This window comes from Caretta caretta, chromosome 9 (genome assembly GCF_965140235.1).
Source record: "Caretta caretta isolate rCarCar2 chromosome 9, rCarCar1.hap1, whole genome shotgun sequence".
Lineage (NCBI taxonomy): Eukaryota > Metazoa > Chordata > Testudines > Cheloniidae > Caretta > Caretta caretta.
In genome coordinates, this window is record NC_134214.1 from 73,355,979 (window position 1) to 73,376,755 (window position 20,777).

Sequence of the window (20,777 nt, forward strand, 5' to 3'; positions counted from 1 at the left end):
TTTCTTCCAGCTAGTGGGACAAATATCCCCCACCCCGCATCCCGAAGGTTGCAGTGCCTACATTGTCTCCCAGTATAAAGCGATCTACTTAAAATAATCTGCCTTAAAACACATACTACTTTGGATTTACAATGTTCAGGTAGAAATAAAGGTGTCAAATAATAATGTCACATTTAATTACACAGTGAATCATTTTATGAAAGAATTTGTTGATTATGTCAGCTAACATTTCACTGCCTACCAGAATTAACATATACTGGGAAGATACAGTTTTCCCTTTTAGATAACAGAAGAGCTGGAATTTTCTCTACATCATATGTACTATACATGAGGATAGAATATTATCACCTGAGCCTAGATATTGATTGAAAAATGGTCTATTTCTAAGTGTTTGTTTGGAAGTGTATGAGTTTCTCCTACCATAATGAATAGCAGTATGAATAGTTTCTTCTTTGCAAGTAAACACATCCATTTTTCAGTCCTGTAATCAGTATGCATCTATTTAGCTACTTAACAGCAATGTGCTCTGGTTCATTAGGCAGCTACTGTTGTGTCTCAGCCTAGTTAAAATTTCACAGCAAGTTAATCTATTTTATTACAAATGAGAACACAAGTGATAATGTCCTCACCATTTTCTAAACACAGGGTTAACAGTATTTGTAACAAATCAAAAACAGAATTTAAATGGGAAAATTGCAAATCTAAAATCTTAATATTTTTTACACGATTATGACTTCATTTTATGTCATTTATGAATTTTACAACCCTGTTACTGTTCATATATTTTATTTTTTCTATTAAAAATAACTGTAGTCCCACTACAGGCTGCAGTCCAGCCTGCTTCTGCAGTTGTTATATTTATAGTATCAGAAGAATATTACTTCTAAAATAACGCCATATTTCCTAAGTTCAGCTTGTTTTCACATTTTGTATATTTTTCACAATTCATAAACCAGGTTATAATGCACTGAATTAGAGAGATAATTTACAGATTTGGAAATCTGATGAAAGAATTAAAACATGTCTGAAGATCTCAACTATTTATCTATCTGCAATACCTACTGGTACTTTATATATCTTATCTTTCTCTTCTCTTTACAGATCTATACCATCAATTCTCAAAAAAGACTTTTGGAGTATTAAATCCTTTTGAAGGACGATATATTTCTGTCTTACTAAAGGACAGCGTCTTGCTTTGGCTCAGAAAATGTAGCTACAAAGCTTGACATAGTTACTTTTAGTTATGATTTAGGTTAATGGCACTAAAGTCATCAGCTCTTCCAATTTTCAGGGACATCCTTGCTTTCACCTCAGTATTCCTTTTGCATCCCTTGTGAGGTGCTATTCCACACAAGAAATGTAAAGCACTAACATAACATCCATAACTAACTTACATCCACAATAATTGTATTAGAAGTATATATGAACGGCTTACCAATTTTTGACATAATCACCTTAACTTTAATTCCTTATCTCTAATATTTTATAGTATTGGTTCTCATTTTATATGTCAAGAGTTTTAGAAGAGCCATGCTGCTGGATTTGCCTTTTTATTTTTATTTATTTTCAGTTCCAATGTAGCTGTAATTACTCTTCCAAATGTTAATCTATTAATGAGCTCCTAAAGGATTTAATGGCATTTCATTGCTGACAAGCAGGTTTTGGACATTTGTCTGAATATTGGATATTTTATTCATACATTTGTCTTGATATTTCATATTTAATTGATGTGCTCCTTCTGTACTCTACAGGGCTCTATAATGGCAAGCGAGCTTGGAACTTAACAGACTTTGCTAATGAAAATGGGGGCAGAGAAAAATGTGGTGGGCTGTTGTTGGTTTTAAGTTTCAGATAAGTATTTGCCACTAATCTGAGAATAAACTTGGAGCTGCTGAATTTATTGGAAGAACCATAATTCGTATACCCTTGAAGAATAACTTTTTTTACTTATTTATGCACTACTCCCAATTAGGTTTCTACAGTATTATACTTGCCTTCCTCAAGGCCAACTTCACCATCATTCAGACTCTCAAAACAGTTAAGGAGAAATTCACCCCAAACCTCCAGTCACCATGTAAATGGGCTTTGTGTGTCAAACCACACAGAGGGTGAAGTTGCAGAACTCGTATGCAGGACACAGGACAGCTCAGAAGCTCATTTTGTGGCTGCTATAACAGCATCAGGACTAAAAGAGGGGCAACAAATCCTGCAACCACTTCCCCATCCTCAAATGTCTCTTCAGAAGTGGTATATGCAATGCAGAGATATAAAGGGGCAGGGGTGGAGAGTCAGCTTGGATGCCTGCTCCATAGCTATCCACCTCTTGTACAGATCTGGCAGTTTTTCTACTTTGAAGGCCTCTCATTGCCTTTACATTCCTGGCTGAATTTCACCCAGAATTAATAGGAAATATACAAACACTACTGTTGCCAAATAATGTGTTATCATTTGATAACAGCTAATATCAGGATTCATATTTCTTTTCCGAGTTGGACCTTAATTTAGCATTATGATTATTTTAGTTTCTATGAAAAATGTTTAATACTTGTTCTGAAGTTTATGGTCTTAAACTAAGGCAGTATAGCTGGAGGTAAAGCACAACGTGCATTTCCACTTTTACACAGATAATAATTCTGGCTCAGTCTAAACCAGAAATCATGCTCGATCAATGTACAGCTGGACTACACACCAATCCTTTAGAGAGATGATACCTCAGGAGAAACCTCTGGACTTGTGTTCCTTGGGTAAGGAAGGCTCAAAACTTGGAAGACCTTGATCTGGGTGAGGGGAATAGGCAAAGAGATAGGCAGACTCAGTATCTCCCCCGGTCTCCAGAGCTAGAGTTGTGAGGAGTGCAATTTATACAAGAACTGGGAATCACATTTTAAATAAGGAAAAAGAATGACTGAGATGTGGCTGGATGCCTGCCAAAGAGTCAGCTGGATCCTACTATCTTCTGCTCGGACTCTTATCTGAAATGAACTCACATACAATATACTTATTCCATGTACAGGGCAGTAATATTTTTAATTGTGTGCACCAAACATTTCAGTAGTAGTCAACTAGTATTTATTTTCCTACTGAATTTAAGAAATCACAAAAAAACCTCTTCTGTGTTTACTAATTTTTAATACCAGATGTTCACTTGCTAATTCCACCGCCTTGTGACTATTTCCTATCAATTCATTAATTGCCAGCTGCTCAGCCAAACAAACAAACAAACAAACAAACAAACAAAAAATCACAGCTAATCAGACGGTATTGGTAAACAGCCAAACAAGAGCTTCCCACTTTGGAGTTTCTTAAATTAGTAATTAGAGGGAAAAAACTATGGCACCTTTCACCCATATATTACAAAGTTGCAATTACATTTGTTTATCAGTATTGTCAATGTGCAAAGGTGAAAAACTGACTAATAATGCAGTGGCTGTTGTACAGGTGAATCATCATACATATCCTTGGTCCTTTGAATTCTGCCATGTCCAGTGCTATAACTGAATGAAGAAAGGACACACCCAGGCCTAATGATGTCATAGCTATATTATAGTTATGTAATAACTATATTAGCTAGTAACTACAAATGCTAATGGCTGAGCCAATGCTAAAAGGATCTGAGCCACAACTAAAGGCTATGTGTTTGGCCTAACAATATGACCATGCTAACTTTGGGGAAAAAAGCAATTGTGTTTGCAACTTATAATATCTTTTCCACCTTCAGAATCAACGCAAACATTCAGGAGTTCCCCTTTATGTTGGAAACATGCAGTTCCCCATGTTAATAAACCATACATACTTGACGTCTGAGGAAAAGGCATATAAGAGATAAAATTGTAGTTTAAATGAAACAAGGCTAAATAAGATTATAGACATCTGAGTATGTCCAAACATTGCAGTACCTGCATGGCAATGGATAAAAAGATATATGACTGCACATCCTCTGCTTTCTGCAATGGACTCAGCTGTTCAAATTAGCCATGAAGAAAGTTATCTCAAATTACTTTCTCTGTTGTATGATCTTTCCTTGACATTCCAGCAATCATTTAATCTACAAGTTGGCAACAATGAATTGATTGTATAAGATGGAAAAGTATAAAAATACATGTGATCAAAAGTTATAATTTTTATAAATTTAGATTTAAAAAGTTGAACTTTATTCTGAAAGTGTTTCAAAATGTTGGGCTGGCATAGAGAGGAAAAAGTAAACATGTATTAATCCTTACAATATATCTATGTTTTTGTATTTTTGGCAACTGGTTTTGAGAATTCAGAGGTTGGGAGATTTTTTTTCTCTCTGTCAGATAAATACTGGTATAAGAGTTATACAGCACACAGAAAACAGCACTGCTCAGTCATGATTGCACAACCCATCTTTTTTCTAATTTAGGGAATTTCAAATTTATGTCATACATCCTTTACAACTGCTTTGGGTTAAATTTTCCATGCCAGGTGTCTGCCTTAGGGTGAATGAGCAAATGAGTTAGTTTTGGGGGGTGGGAGAGAATTTCAGCTAAAATAGTTCAGCCATTACTGAGAATGAGATTAGGAAAAATATGTTTGCCCATGTTAAAAAATTCTTACAACAGCTTTCCTGAGAAGTAATAGTGTCTCTGTGTGTATTGCCACAGAGGCAGAAGGATCTATAATCACTAGACCACACCCCCTTCCAGTACCTGGTGTTGAACACAGTAGTCTTGAGTCTCCACAATCCTCCTCCATCAGCAAACAGGGAGGGTGGGTTAAAGGAATCGGGGGGGGTAGGGGGGAAGGAGTGGGAGGGGAAAGGAACAGGAGCAGGGGAAGAAAGGGACAGGAGTAGGAAGGGTGGCAGCAGGAGAGGGGAGGTTGGATGGGGCAGAAGGAGATAGGGAGAGGTTAGGGGCAGAGCAGAATGGTCTTTAATCACTACAGCACACTCCCCTGCAGAAACTGGAATTGAACCAATTACTCCTGAGTCTAAACATTCTTTTGCTGTCTTGTAAACAGCAGTGAAACCCACTGCTTTTTGTGTCTCCACCCTGCTTTAGTGGCAAGTTCACATATAAGACACCAGGCTTCTACTGCCACCAGTTACTATGTTGGATCATATTAAAGTAGTTCTGTATTAAAATCACAAATGAGTTTGATTCCCCACAGTTTAAATTCCAGGGTATTACTAATTAAGAGGTCTCTTGGTTTTTGGTACTGTTTCTCTCCCTCTATGTGTGAAACTTCCAAGCTGCTAATTGTGTTAGTACATTCTAAGACAGAGTCTGTTCTCAAAGCAATTCACAGAGAGAGAGACTCAAAGCAATACTCTAACAACAGAAACAGCACCCAGAGACTCCCCGCCCTTTTGTTGTATTAACAATTGTGATTAAAATAGAGATAGAGGATGTATGTGGATGGATGCTTGGTGTGGATAATAACTGAATGATCAGGGAGGTGCCAGCCTAAGAATCCAGTGTCCATTGGCTGAAGAAGGCATCAAGTGGAAATAACCAGAGGACCCCCGGAGGGCAGACTGGAATCCACCCAACAGCCTCAAGAATGGGAGAACCAAAGAACAAGATAACATCTAGCAGCACGGAGCCGTCAGGAATGTGCTATCTGCTGATTGATTCAGCAACAGCATGATGAAGCAATTCCCATAGACTGGCATAGGAAGAAATTCCTATAAAAATAGACTCTAAAAAGTGAGAACTTTGGGGGTCTGATTCTGCAAACCAACTTCCAGGAGCATCCGATGAGCATCTGACGAGGCCCTGCTCCCTCCTCATGTCCAGGCCACCTGGCCAGTGGCTTGGTATGAGCAACTCTAAGGCTGGTAACTATGATAACAACTTTGCAGAACCTGTGTGTGTGTATTTGTAGGAATGAATGTGTGAATAAATATGAGATTAAATGGAATGTTATAGCTATAACTAACTGCTTACTATGATTCTTTCTGTATTCACAATAAATGTGGTATTTTACCTTTTTCCCTTTAATAAGATCCTGATGGTTTTTATTTTTTTGGTATAACACTCAAACAACAGAGGACTGTGCTGAGAATCTAAAGATCCCAGCCCTATTGATGTGGGGTCAGTATGATTCTAGATAATGGTATTTTTGTTTTGTCAATATTTAAGTTTTTAAAAACATAGGAAATTACATTAAAACCCCTACATGAAAAGAACATTATGAAGGTTGTAAAGTAAAGCAATCAAAAGCTAGGAAATACCAGAATGAAGACTTTCCAAGCAATCTTCATTCTGCCACTTTGTGTATATGCATTATGATACAGTCTTTAATTACGTGATCATAGTACCCTTCTGGCCATAAAAGCCATTAAGCAATTTCTGGATAAGCAGGCTTCTAGTTTACCTAGTGAGGTAGGAGGAAAAACAGTTCCTGTGATGATATCTATACAGATTTAGGACCAGATTCCCTCCCCCTGTTCTGGCTTCTTTGTGCTGCATAAGCAAAGGAGCCAGAATCTGGCTGCAGCGGCCCGCTGAGAATTGCCACTCGACTGGTTTAAATCCAGTGGAGCTAGATCCCCCATCCCACACCCAAACATCCACCCTAGTGTAAAGTATACGTCTGGGATCTGCGGGCCACAATTCCGCTCTGCCAAAGTTGCAGTTTGAGTATGTGCTCTGGAGACCATAGCCAGCTGGAATAAGTTAGGGTCCCAGGTTGCTCTAACTTACAGTAGGGACAGCAGTGGAGTAGCCGAAGCTTGAGAAACAGGGAGCTATAACTGGCTCCCTGATAGGCTTCTTCCCAGTTCTCTTGTGCTCAGTGGATCTTGGTGCAGAAAAGAACTGGATCCTTACAGTTAATTTTTGTAGACTATCTGAGCTTGGGTTGTATAAATTGGGGGGCTGAAGGCCTATTCTGGTTTGGTGACACCGCTGGAGCATCCAGACCTCATTGCTGGCTATAGGTAAAGGGCACCCTGCAGGCCTGATTCCACCCATGGGAATGACTAGAATGAAGACCCTGGTCTGGGTAAAAGGTTCAAAATCAGTTATCAATAAGGGTCAGAAATCTTTAACGCAGACCTTGAGTTGTATGCTCACTGTGTTGTGACACTGAATGAGTGGCACTTGGCATCCATTTATATATTGTGAAGGCTCAGCTTCTTTGCACCCAATATTGTTGTAATGGACATGAAAAGAGTGGGGTGGGAGGAGGTATTGTTTCATATTCTCTGTGTATATATAAAGTCTGCTGCAGTTTCCACGGTATGCATCTGATGAAGTGAGCTGTAGCTCACGAAAGCTCATGCTCAAATAAATTGGTTAGTCTCTAAGGTGCCACAAGTACTCCTTTTCTTTTAGTCATATTTTGAGCATTCTATTTAATATGTATTCTCAGCATAAACCTTAACGACTCCTTTATGTGTACTATATGCTGTGAATGCATATTAATAGTCATATGTATTTGCATTTTATGGATCGATTGTATAATAAAAATCTTACTGAAAAATACTGATAGTTTTGGTGTAGAACTGCTCCATAAAATTCAGAAGAAAAAAAAGTTTTAGTTTATGTAGAAAGGACCTATTCAATCATATGGTCTAGAGATCTGAAAATAATGTCAATGAATAGAATTTCTTTTAAGTTACAGACACACCAAAAAAGCATACTACCTTCATTTATTTTCTACTCTTGTAACTTAACTGAACAGATAATTCTGAAATTTTTTAGCCAAGTTTCAGTTGGAGCAAGTTTTTACAGCTGAGCTGTAAATCCCTGAAAGTAGGGATTTATAATGGAAGACACTGACAAACCCTTAACTATAGCAGCGTTAGCAGGTGCCACTGTAATCACATTAGATTATATTATAGATGGCAAAGAAGGCTTTCTGAGTCTGGCCATTGTGACTGCCTAATTTATAGTGTTCCTGTCAAGAAGAAATCAAATTTCATAGTTATGACATTTCTTTCTGGAGCACTAAATGTTAACTTTGCTGATCATGCATATTGTGGTAGGACAGCTTATTTCTAAATGGCAAATATGATATAAAATGCATGATGACTTCATTCAAATCCTTTTTAAAGCAGCCCATTCACACACTAATAGGAAATGGGCTAAATGGTATTTTAGATGTCTAATTATGGAATTAGGTAAACAGTATATTCAATTCAGTTTTAAATTTTAAGTAGCCATAACACATCATAATTAGGATATATATAAAAACATGGTCAGTTTTATGCATTCGTATTACATGGATTTAAAGAGTATCAAGGTGGTGTGATATAACAACAGAATAATAAATAATGACAAAAACAATACTTTGCTTCTATATAGTTAATTTAATCTGAGAATCCCATTGCACTTTATAGCCATTCAGTACCAGACTGTGGTGCAGGAAGAAAGGACAGAACACAGGGAGTCTTTCATCTTCCCTTGAAACTTACACAAGGGGCAGCCACAGTCATAGTCATTGTGCAGTCAGAAAAACAAAGGGGAGGAAGGCATCACTAAACACCCCTAAACAGACTGACATAGCAAAGGATGTATGCTGTATCCTGGGAAAGGCTGCAGCAGTGGCCACTCATTGCATATCCCCTACGTCAGACAGGAGTAATTCTGCCTAGAATGCCTCCAGGACCTACTGCTGCTGCAGAGGTATTACACCACCCACCCCACTGGTGGTAAGGGAAGCTGTGTGCCAAAATAGTAGCATTTAACACCTACTTTGTGCAAGTGAAAATGACTACACAAGGGGCAAAGCAACAGAGAATAAGACCGAATAATCCTAACATTTAAAATAATATTTTAACACATGCACACAAAAACCCAGAGACAAAAAATGGGAATATAATGACCCCATAACAGAGTTACAATTTCTAAACTTTGTTTTTATTTTTTAAAATTGCTAGAGAAACACACATGCTCAAATATTAAAACGGACAAAAAGCCCTTTTTATTTTTTTGCACAAATAAAAAGGTGATAGAAGCCATTTTTCTGAAAGTTTACAAAAAAACTTCCACATTGTAGCTACCTGCTCTTCCATATAATCCGTCAATCTTGATCCTTGACACTCCCATTTCTAATCTCTTTCCTCTGAGAATGTATGCCTATCTCTTAACATATTTTTAATCCATGATCGGACTTGCTCTTTCAAGATGGTTACCAAATCTTCCTAATAGCCTACTTGCAAGAGTCTTTATAAAAAGTCTTTTGAAAGTCTAAGTACGTTTTATCCATCATTTAAAGAAGCAGGAGTCCTATTTCATATTACAGTCACTAAAGTCCTTTTAGTGATTTTCTGAACTTTTTCTCAGATACTGAAGTAAGGCTCACTGCACTAGAATTCCTGGGATTACCTGCAGCACTTTCCTGTAGTACAAAATGAAAGTATGTTTTTACGCTATATTTTAAAATAGCTTTTGTGTCATTATTAGGTGCAACACTAGCTACCCTCCCAACCTCTGGTCCATGTTAGTATCTGTTTTTAATAATATTACATACTTGCATCAGTAGCAGAGCTGCTTTTTCTTTATTTCCTTAGTGATGTTATCAATATTTATTTATACTGCAATAGCACCTAGAAACTCCTGCCAGGAACCTGGACCCAGTGTGCTAGCTGCTGTACAAACACATAGCTGCTCACTTATGTTCCCAAGGAATCAGTATAATGCCACTGGGAGTGTGTTTTTACCCATAAATCATTGTTTTCTAAATCAAATATTGCACTCTTACCTTAATAACAGAGGCCCCTGCTCTGGAAAGAGGACTATGCATCTGGGCTGCAGCAGCCATGTTAGCTATAGTATTGAGGTGGTTCATCTGATTCATTGCCATTGCAACTGAAGCAGGAGGTAGGCTGACTGGGAGGAGAGGATGGGGCATCATCATAAATGGCAGATCTATCCCTAAAAGAGATGGTGGGCATGATGGTTAGTTAGACTCTCATTTCATAATCCAACACTTTGGTTCAAGAGCATAGCTATCATACTACAGAAAGAGTAATTAGTCTAGGCTGTCATTATTATGAGTTTGAAATTTATATAACTAATACAACATTGCCATTTAAAATAATTAAAAAGTCAGAGAGAATGCCTCATGCTAATGGTATTTGCACTCCATAAGAGGACAGCATATGTACTGCATTAATCAAAGACAAATCTAGCTGTAAACAAACAGGCAATACTAACAAAACAGGTATGCCACAATCTGCAAGCTCTTTGACCCCTTTAATCAGCAATGTAAAAATTCATGGGACATGCAGAAATTCTTACAATTATATTAAAACAGATCAAGGGGTAAGTTAATTAATATAGTCTATTCTGTCATCAGTGTATACACTTAACTCCCGTTAACATTACTGAGTATTACACATATGCAGCAATTTGATACCAGATTTTGAGGTGTTATTGAGTACGATTATACCAGTAAGGACTGAATACAAGACGGGAGCTAAGTCTGTGAATTGAGATGTGCAGTGTTCCAGTTTAAAATAAAAAATATTTCCACATAAGGCATGGGACCTAATTCTCATTTACACTGAAGCTATTTCACACTGCTATGGCAGTATAAAGGGGCCTGGAAAAGGAGTGAATTACATGTACGTCCACATTAAAGCTCTTTAACACTGCCAGAGTGGTGTAAAGTAGTCCTGGTGTAAATGAGAATCATATTCCAATACCATATGTTCCCTTAACATGTATATATACTGCATCACTTGTCTTACAATAGACCACATAGTTTTCAATAATGATCACAACACTTAGGTGGCACAAATAGACTAAACTACTGAGAAACCTTTTTAATTGCTCTGACTCTGAGTAACACCTATTCTTAAGACTTCTCAGGAGAGACTTCATGATCCCATTTATCTATGAGCATTACCTGATTTTCTCAACACAAACAGGACCAAAGTCTGAGTCAAAATGGCTCAATAATTTCTGCAAAGGGAATTTAGGCAGATTAGAAATGATCATCACTAACCTCTGGCAAAATATGAAAATAACATAATTGTATAGCCTGTCACAATTGTAAACTATGTGCCTATTTATCATAGATATTTCTCTGAGTTTATTACCATGGTTCTACCTTAATCATTACCATATTACAGGGTAAATCATTGTTTTCCTGTATTATATTCCTACAGTAAGAGTGCCATGAGCTGATCTTCCTTACATAATTTCTTTCATACAAAACACAATTTCTTGGTCCAACAAACACCAGAAACACCCACAGAAACCACCACCTGCCCACAAAGGGCAGAATCATCTGAAAACTTAACACCCTTACTACCCCTGGACAGCCATCAGCCAAACACTATTATATCCATTCATTGTGGCGTGTTATGCTGCACATTACTTTGTTTATGAGATGGTCCATGTCATTGTTAATCAACATAGTAACAAGACAGAGTCCATGGACATTTCCATTTACTTCTAACCATACTGACAATCCCCTTCAGTTCTTATATACATAAGCTTTTGTTCCCTTGTATATCTCCCGTAGCAGCCTAATAATCTTTCCTCACACTCCATAGAGTTCCAAAACTCCCAGACACCATCTGTCCACTTTGAGTTGTATGTCTATGTAAAGTCCAATTGACATGCAAACTAAATGCAAACTACAAACAGAATATAACAGCACATCGCCAGTTTTAAGACACAATCCATCGAGCATTTCTGAGGACTACACTAGCAAATCATCAGACATAATGTCTGATATTCAATAAACCTTTTAATAGCCTTTAGACAACTACTTAAAATAAAAAATACTGAAAAATATCTTGAAAGATTACCAAAACAGGGAAGAACACAATAGCCTCATATGTAAAACATGTGCAGATACTGAATTATGTAAGTGCATATTCCCCAGATAAGGAACATAAAATTAAAGAATCATCTACACTACATAAGAGTCCTGCAGTCAGCTCCACTTAATCAGATGACAGACCCTAACTGTGCCTGAAAGGGGACAAGCACCCACAGTAAGAAACATTTAAATGGTCTCAGCTTCTCCACCAATTCAGTGACACTACATAGATAGCAATCAAAGTATTTGGTCTTAAAAATACGGTATTTCTGTTGAATAAGAACTTACTGTTCACAGTTCATACACTTGTGAAAAGTAAGTCCTTGAAATCAATTTGTAAAACTCTCAGAACAAAGATACATACATGAACAATGAGGATTTTTCAAACTTTAGCATTGTTTCCATTCCTTCATCCCACTGTAATCTTTTATCCAATTATCATGTCCCACCTGTTCCTTTAACACTGATTCTATTTTAATTTTGGCCTGGACAATAAATTCTTCTATACACTACAAAAACTTTGGGGCGAAATGTTTTGCTGGAGTAACTCCATCGACCTCAGTAAAGTTTTGGAAGTAGAGAACTTGACCCTTTTAGACTCCAAGATTTGGAGAGGATTTTTACAGTACCTAATCCAGGCAACAGGAGAGATCTTAGAAAAAGAGCAAAATTCACCACCACCATTTGGGTACACATTTACCAAAATGAATGCTATTTACCTTTATATAAATGCCTTTATATAGAAAACTTTCTACTGTTTGTGATGCAGAGCTCTTAATAGAGGTAATTAAGTTTCAGGAAAACTTTTATTGATTTGAAAACAATGAAACTAGGATATGTAAAAAGTATATTGATTGTATGAAATAACACAAGCTTTATTTTTTTTGAGAAGTTGGAGTTAGCAATAAAAGGAAGCCATTCAATTCATTAGTAAAACTATTATGATAGTGTGTCTAAACAGTGAATTAATCTTGAAGTCGTATTTATAGCTTGGTCGTTTATTTCACAGTCTGATATACCTACATTAATGTTAAATCGGGTCATTAGCTGCACTGTGACATAGTATAAATGCAAAAGACTTAGTTAGGCAGGCCTAACGTCAAACCTCACTAACTGGGGTGTGTAAATGGTAAGTATGGGAGTGGTGCAGTCATACATAGCATCATGTTGGATGGAGGGAGAAGGAATTCAGGCACCTGCTGATTACTCCTTCCCCTCTGAGGGGTAGCATGTGATGGTTCTAACACTCTGACCTGTCCCAGCCATGCCTACTATCACTAGATGACTTGAAGAGGCAGGGAGAGGAAGGAGTTGTTTCTACCCACTGCTAGCTCGCTGCCATTTTGGCTTTGTTCTAGTCCCACTCATTCCCACCTTTATATGACATGCTGGATCTCGTAGGATGCTGTGGACTGTGCTTATTGCCAAAATTATATTTGGTCTCTGGAAGAGATTTTTCCCATTTGGCAAAATTGGCAAATGACTGTGTGGGTTTTTTCACCTTCCAAACAGCATCCTGGAGCTCTGTTTTAGGGATTTACATTAGATCTGTCGCAAGCTTGATTATAGCCTGGGCGCTGCCCTCAGATCCATCATCCTCAGGTTTGTAGAAACCAGGGCTATTCTGTAATGAAATGGCTCTGCCAGTTAGTTAGGGGAATGGTTCCTCATTGGTTAATAGTTTAATCAAGTTGCAGCCTCCGGCTTTACCGTGTGTGTGTGTGTGTGTGTGTGCGCGCGCACGCTAAATTCTTCCAGCTATCACATGCTATTTATTAGTTACCAACTTCTTGTATAGCTTTCCTTCTTTACAGACAAACAGTTTAAGACTGAAGGTGTCTGTATCTTAGAGTGTCTTCTTACTGTTTATAAGGACAGTAAACGTACTGTTGGTGAGCAGGTGATTTTGCTGGAGAGGACTGAGGGGATGTGCACTCCCAAGGCTGGATTGTCCTGATAGTGTGGCGTGACCAACACCATGCTGTGATCCTGTTGTAATAGGAGACTGAAGTTTCTCTTTATCCCAGGAGGATTCACTCCCACCTGCAAAACAGTGTACAAAGATATTGTAAATACCATATTCTTCTCTTGAAGAGGTTTTGCTAGATTTACTGCAAATTTTTTAATTATCCTAAATTACTCAATTTTTTGTTTTGGAATATGTCATAGTTTATTGATTACTCAGCACCAAAAAGGCACATAAGTGCTGTACCTGAAATAAATGAATAATTTAATAATCATAAACCAGGCCAAATAACCTAACTAGAACACCGTGTACTCCTTCTGGAAACAGAGAAAGCTAGATGTTTAAGGATAAAACGACACAAGCAGAAAGGACTCACAACTAGTTGTGATAACAACTAAACAGGGACTCTTCTTTTGTAATCCACACACAGGACCTCACCATTGACAATACCCAGTGGGAGTTTTTTTCAAGGAGTTGCTAAATAATAAAATAATAAAAATTAATAATACCAGCTAGCACTAATATAACAATAGATGGGGAAACGTGCAGAGAATTTAAATGATTTGCCTAGGGCCACCGAACGGGTCAATTTTAGCATCAGGATTAGAATTTAGAAGCTCCTGGATTCTAGTCCTGTGCTCAGAGCACCAGACCAGACTCCTCTTCAATGCTAAATTCTGAATATAATTGAGAGATTCAAAGACCAAACTTGTAGATAGTCAGCTTTGAGGCATTTATATGTAACATTCAGGTGTACATTTTGTTCACAGTAATTGATGTCTAAGAGAAAAAGCAAAGTATGTCAGATTAAACAATGTCATACTAAGCTGTTTGTTCTTCTGGAGAGATCTTATTTTGGTTTCATGGCAATTCCTATGTGAGACAGTTATGCACGTGAATAATCACATGCTCCTCTTATTAAATCACAGTAAGGTAGAATGGGGTAAGAATTTTGCAATGAGTCTGGTCCACAAAATAAAGCCTTTAAACACCTATTTGTAAAAGTTGAACATTTCAGGAACACGAAGAGGCCAGAAGGTTAACCTAGGTACATTCCTTTTCCTTTCATCATGGATGTTTTAGATTAGATTAAAGAATGATAAGAAACTGTGTATCTGTAGTATTGATATTGTCTAGAATTTATTAACTAGAATTGCAATTAGAATCAGTAATACACTGTTGTGGTGCAATGCACAGAGGTGGCAGGCAAAAAAAAAATGTATTTTAATTGAAGATGAAAGTAACCACATAGAAACATTCAACATTCTTTATGGTAACATTCAGCTAATAAACATGATTAATACTACCAAATGTAAAAGACTGAAAGATCAATGATTGCGCAAAATGGGAATCACTCCATCATTTTAATACCATGTCCAAGCCATGAATTACCTTACCATTACAGATTTGTAATTTGTAAAATGATGAGCAACACATTGACGAAGAAAGATACATTTATACAGCACTAAATTATACCATAGGATATAATATAATGTGGCATAATTACAGCAGTGCTCAGTACCACTGCCACTGTTAAGGTTGTACCAGCATTTCCATTATAAATTGAATATGCTGCATACTGGCTGTTTCAAATCACATTGAACTAAAACGTCAGTTATTCACATGGAACTATTCTCAAATATAGGCGTTAACATTTGATAAAATATTCCTTGAGTTAAACAAGTGAGGAAAAATGATTTTCTAAGAACACTTTTTAAGAACTGATTTGCTAAATGATTTCTACCATTTTTCAGATGTTTTTTTCAATATTTTAGTTTAATGTTTAATATATTTTTTAAAAAGCATTATTGTTCAAAGTACAGCTTGTATGTACTTAAGTGACCTAAACTTTCACGGGCACTTAAATATTTAAAAGTAGATTTTCAAAATGATGTAAAGAATTTATACACATAGATGTTTGTGAGGTGTTAATTTATCAAGTAGAAATATCTCAACAGTCCTTGGACCACAAACTTTTATTTTACAAAGCAGAAGGTCCAATCCTGCGAATGTTTACAGACAAGCTTGACGTGACACATGATTAACCCCACTATAACTATCTATGTGCATTAAGTGTTTGTTGTTCAGGACCCCAGCCATTTTCATGTCTTTTTCCTTGTGAAGTCAGAGTCATGGACTTCAATGGAGCTCTGCCCATTTTAACTGACTGAAGATCTGGCCCACTGCCTTCAAAATGTAAACTGATTGCTCAGGAAGTTCGTCACAGTGATTTTTCAAAATGGAGGGGAAAAAAACCATAGTCCTTGCCTGAAAGCACACCCGTACCAGCTGTGCTCTCTTCCCTCCTGGCCTACCAGTGTCCAGAACTCCAAATTCAATTACCAACTCCTAAAAGTTTCTCCTTCCTTCAATACCTCACCATGGGCCCAAGTTCTAATACAAATTCCACTCCTCTGACACATTCCACTCAGATATCTGCTCTTGTATTCAGGTTTCCTCCACCCACACCCACTTCTCCCTTGAGAAAAAAAGTGCGGCTCACAGGGAAGTCTAATGAATCAATCAAAGTTGAATGCTAAGTGAAATTTAATCATAGGGTCTGAAATTTACATAGATATCACCACACCCCACTGTGGTAAAGACAGACAGAAAGTTTCCATAATTAAGTTACATGGTGAGTAATTCACTGAAAGAGAAAACTATTCTGAATAATAACACCTAGCTCTTACATAGCATTTTTCATCAGTAGCTGGCAAAACACTTTGCAAACAAGGTAAGTATCATTATCCTCATTTTACAGATGGTAACACTGAGGCACTGAGAACTGAAGTGACTTGCCAAGGTTATCTGCAGGCCAGTGGCATAGCTGGAACTAGAACTCAGGTCTCCTGAGGTTTGGTAGTGCTCTGTTGTCCACAAAACCTTTTCCCTGACACTATATGCACTATATTGCAGAACTTGTTAATAGAATTGTCACTGAGCAGTTAAGGACATGAATCTTAAAAGATGGCTTATATCCTTGCCTGAAAATAATTCTCTCTTTCTTCATGTGCTTGATACAATATGAAAAATTTAAGTGTAAATTTAATAATAGGCAAAAGCCTAAAGACCCAGTATAAATCCATTCCAACCTCTACTTTCTATACAATCATTCTTAGGAGCTAATTGTATAAAGACAGCAATTAAGTAATTTCGACTTCAATAAGAAAGCAAATGGCTCATTTTATAAGTTAAATATGCTTAGTTCAAAGGATCCAAAACTAACTCATATTCTTCTAATTTCAAACACGTCTTCAAAATTCCACAGAAATATTTGTGCACACATACACACACATTCACACCAAATGCTAAAAGCATAATGTAATGTACAATTATTGTCTGTATAAGAATAGAATTGTGAGCCCATCACATCAACAGTACACATATTCTCAAATTGTTGATTATTACCATAATTAGAGGTCAGTACCTACAGCAACTAAATCGTTGTAAAATTTGAAAATCAGATCCAGATACAATTTTTCATTAGATTTTTGTTAACTGTTCCCATTTTTTGTGCAGGGAGAATAGGCATCATTAATATGGCAAATGTAATTTTGTCCCTTATAATACAAAACAAACACATAATATCAAATCCTGCCTTGGGATACAATAGTTTATAGGGGCATAACTGAAAGCAAAATTAGGCCTGTGGTCTTCATCACGCGCAAGGTGCAATATATGATAAAAGGCAAATCGGTCCCTCTCATACATGGAGGAGTAGGTATATTTAAACAGGCTGGATAAATCTGTCTTTTGCTCAATCCAAAAAGTGTAGCCTTTGGAAAAACACAACATATTTTCTGTCATAATTAAGCTGTCGAAGACCCACATTCTTTACTTAATAGCGGATGTGGAGTGTAAATTAAGACAATGATCCATGCCTGGATGCATGCCAAATAATGTCTCTACGATAGATGCTGAACAGAAGAGAAGAAGAAAAAAAAGAAAGAAAGAGAGACAAGAAAACCAGCAGGCAGTATCATTTACGGAAATGAGGCAAAAGTCTCTTACAATAAAACAGTGATGTGAGCTGGCTTACAAGTTATATACAAAGGAATGTAATTTATTATTCATTTTTAGGGAGAAAAGATTTCATATTTACGTATAAAAGTTAAGAAAAATTAAACAGATTCTTAAGTGTCATAAAATTATTATTAGGTCCTTTTAAAGTATATTTATTTGTCAAAATGCAAAGAAATGCGTTTCTGAACATTACTAATGAGCAAAGAGCTTCACATTTAAAATTGTCACCCCTGTACATACAATCCTCTCCCCCTCAAACAAAAGAAAACACATGAAGGTAACTTTCTCCTATCTTGCTTCCATTCTTGTTGGTCTTGACTAGGACCAGACTCTCTCAGTCCCTTACTCAGGTGCTCAAAAGGGGAGGAAAGACTCCATCTTGCATAGCCTATGATGCGAAGGGCCTGTTATAGATGCAGTCCTCTGTTCAGGAGGGACCACAGGTAGAAATATCTCAAAACCATAAACTTTTATTTTACAAAGCAGAAGGTTCAATCCTGCAAATGTTTACAAACAAGCTTGACGTTACACATGATTAGCCCCACAGTGATTTTTCAAAAAAGAGGGAAAGAGAGAGCCAGGAGCACTGGCTGTTTTTTAAAGAAGCCTTATTGAGGGTGCAGGAACAAGCCATCCTGATGTGCAGAAAGAATACCAAATATGGCAGGTGACCAGCTTGGCTTAACAGTGAAATCTTCGGTGAGCTTAAACTCAAAAAGGAAGCTTACAAGAAGTGGAATCTGGATAGGGGACTAGGGAGGAGTATAAAAATATTGCTAGAGCATGCCGGGGTGTAATCAGGAAGGCCAAGGCACAATTGGAGTTGCAGCTAGCAAGGGATGTGAAGGGTAACAAGAAGGGTTTCTACAGGTAAGTTAGCAACAAGAAGGTGGTCAGGGAAGGTGTGAGACTCTTACTGAATGGGGGAGGCAACATAGTGACAGAAGATGTGGAAAAAGCTGAAGTATTCAATGCTTTTTTTGCCTCAATCTTCACAGACAAGGTGAGCTCCCAGACTGCTGCATTGGGCAACACAGTACAGGGGAGGAGGTGACCAGCCCTCAGTGGTGAAACAACTAGTTAAGGACTATTGAGAAAAGCTGGACATGCACAAGTCCATGGGTCCAGATCTAATGCATCCAAAGGTGCAGAGGAAGTTGGGTGATGTGATTTCAGAGCCACTGGCCATTATCTTTGAAAATTCGTGGCGATTGGGGGAGGAAAAAGGCAAATATAGTGCCCATATTTTAAAAAGGGAAGAAAGAGAACCTAGGGAACTACAGCCTCTCTTCAGTCCCTGGCAAAATCATGGAGCAGGTCCTCAAGGACTCCATTTTGAAGCACTTGGAGGAGAGGAAGGCGATCAGGAACAGTCAACATGGATTCACCAGGGGCAAGTCATGCCTGACCAACCTGATTACCTTCTATGATAAGATAACTGGCTCTGTGGATATGGGGAAAGCAGTGGATGTGATATATCTTGAGTTTAGCAAAGCTTTTGATACGGTCTCCCACAGTATTCTTGCCAGCAAGGTAAAGAAGTATGGATTGGCTGAATGGACTATAAGGTGGATAGAAAGCTGCCTAGATTGTCAGGCTCAACAGGTAGTGATCAACCGCTCGATGTCTAGTTGGCAGCCAGTATCAAGTGGAGTGCCCCAGGGGTTGGTCCTGGGGCCGGTTTTGCTCAACGTCTTTATTAATGATCTGGATGATGGGATGAATTGCACCATCAGCAAGTTCATAGATGACACTAAGTTGTGAGGGAGAGGTAGATATGCTGGAGGGTAGGGATAGGGTCCAGAGTGACCTAGACAAATTGGAGTATTGGGCCAAAAGAAATCTGATGAGGGTCAACAAGGACAAGTGCAGAGTCCTGCGCTTAGGAAGGAAGAATCCCATGCACTGCTACAGGCTGGGGACCGACTGGCTAAGCGGCAGTTCTGCAGAAAAGAACCTGGGGATTACAGTGGACGAGAAGCTGGATATGAGTCAGCAGTGTGCCCTTGTTGCCAAGAAGGCCAACGGCATATTGGGCTGTATTAGTAGGAGCACTGCCAGCAGATTGAGGGAAGTGATTATTCCCCTCTATTCGGCTCTGGTGAGGCCACACCTGGAGCATTGTGTCCAGTTTTGGTCCCCCAGTACAGAAAGGATGTGGACACATTGGAGAGAGTCCAGCAGAGGGCAATGAAAATGATTAGGGGGCTGGGGCACATGACTTACAAGGAGAGGCTGAGGGAACTGGGGTTATTTAGTCTGCAGAAGAGAAGAGTGAGGGGGATTTGATAACAGCTTTCAACTACCTGAAGGGGGATTCCAAAGAGGATGGAGCTAGGTTGTTCTCAGTGGTGGCAGATGATGGAACAAGAAGCAGTGGTCTCAAGTTACAGTGCAGGAGGTCTAGGTTGGATATTAGGAAACACTATTTCACTGGGAGGGTGGTGAAGCACTGGAATGGGTTACCTAGGGAGGTGGTCGAATCTCCATTCCCTAGAGGTTTTTAAGGCCCGGCTTGACAAAGCCATGGTTGGGATGATTTAGTTGGTGTTGGTCCCGCTTTGAGCAAGGGATTGAACTAGATGACCTCCTGAGGTCTCTTCCAACCGTAATATTCTATGATTCTATGACTGCTCCCTCAATGCACATGGTGACCACAAAGGGGATAGAGAGACGGTAGGGTCAGGTCCTGGCTACCTGCCTTCACATCAGCCTGCAGTGCAGAGTGTGTTGGTTGCAGTGGAGAAGGGTAAAAGAGGGTATAGCCTGCACAGTGCCCCTGTGCCCCAGGTCACTCGTGAGGTGGGGTGGGGGAGAAGAGGGCACAGTCCTGTCCTGAGCTCCCCCTGGAGTGGTGTTGGTGCACATTACCCCTAGCATTAACGCTATGTTTCAGCATACACAAAGAAAAATTAGATAAAAATCTAATTACTCCTGCTGGAAGATTGCAACATGATACTACTTTATTTCTGCGAATTCAGAACAATAACACACAAGAACGAAAACCAGAGAGAGAGAGAAAGCAGGCAGCTCCCTAAAA

The 20,777-nt window shown here is 38.3% G+C and overlaps 1 protein-coding gene across 4 annotated transcripts in view; it reads right to left on the reverse strand.

The window, feature by feature from the left end:
- DACH2 (dachshund family transcription factor 2) overlaps positions 1 to 20,777 on the reverse strand; it is a 465,751-nt gene that overhangs the window by 74,029 nt on the left and 370,945 nt on the right. For all 4 annotated transcript variants that reach the window (XM_048864443.2, XM_048864441.2, XM_048864445.2 and 1 more), the window contains 2 exons: positions 13,636 to 13,791; positions 9,676 to 9,848 (listed from right to left, as the gene is read on the reverse strand). In XM_048864443.2, coding sequence (XP_048720400.1) covers positions 9,676 to 9,848; positions 13,636 to 13,791 — 329 coding nt within the window. The remainder of the gene's footprint in view (positions 1 to 9,675; positions 9,849 to 13,635; positions 13,792 to 20,777) is intronic.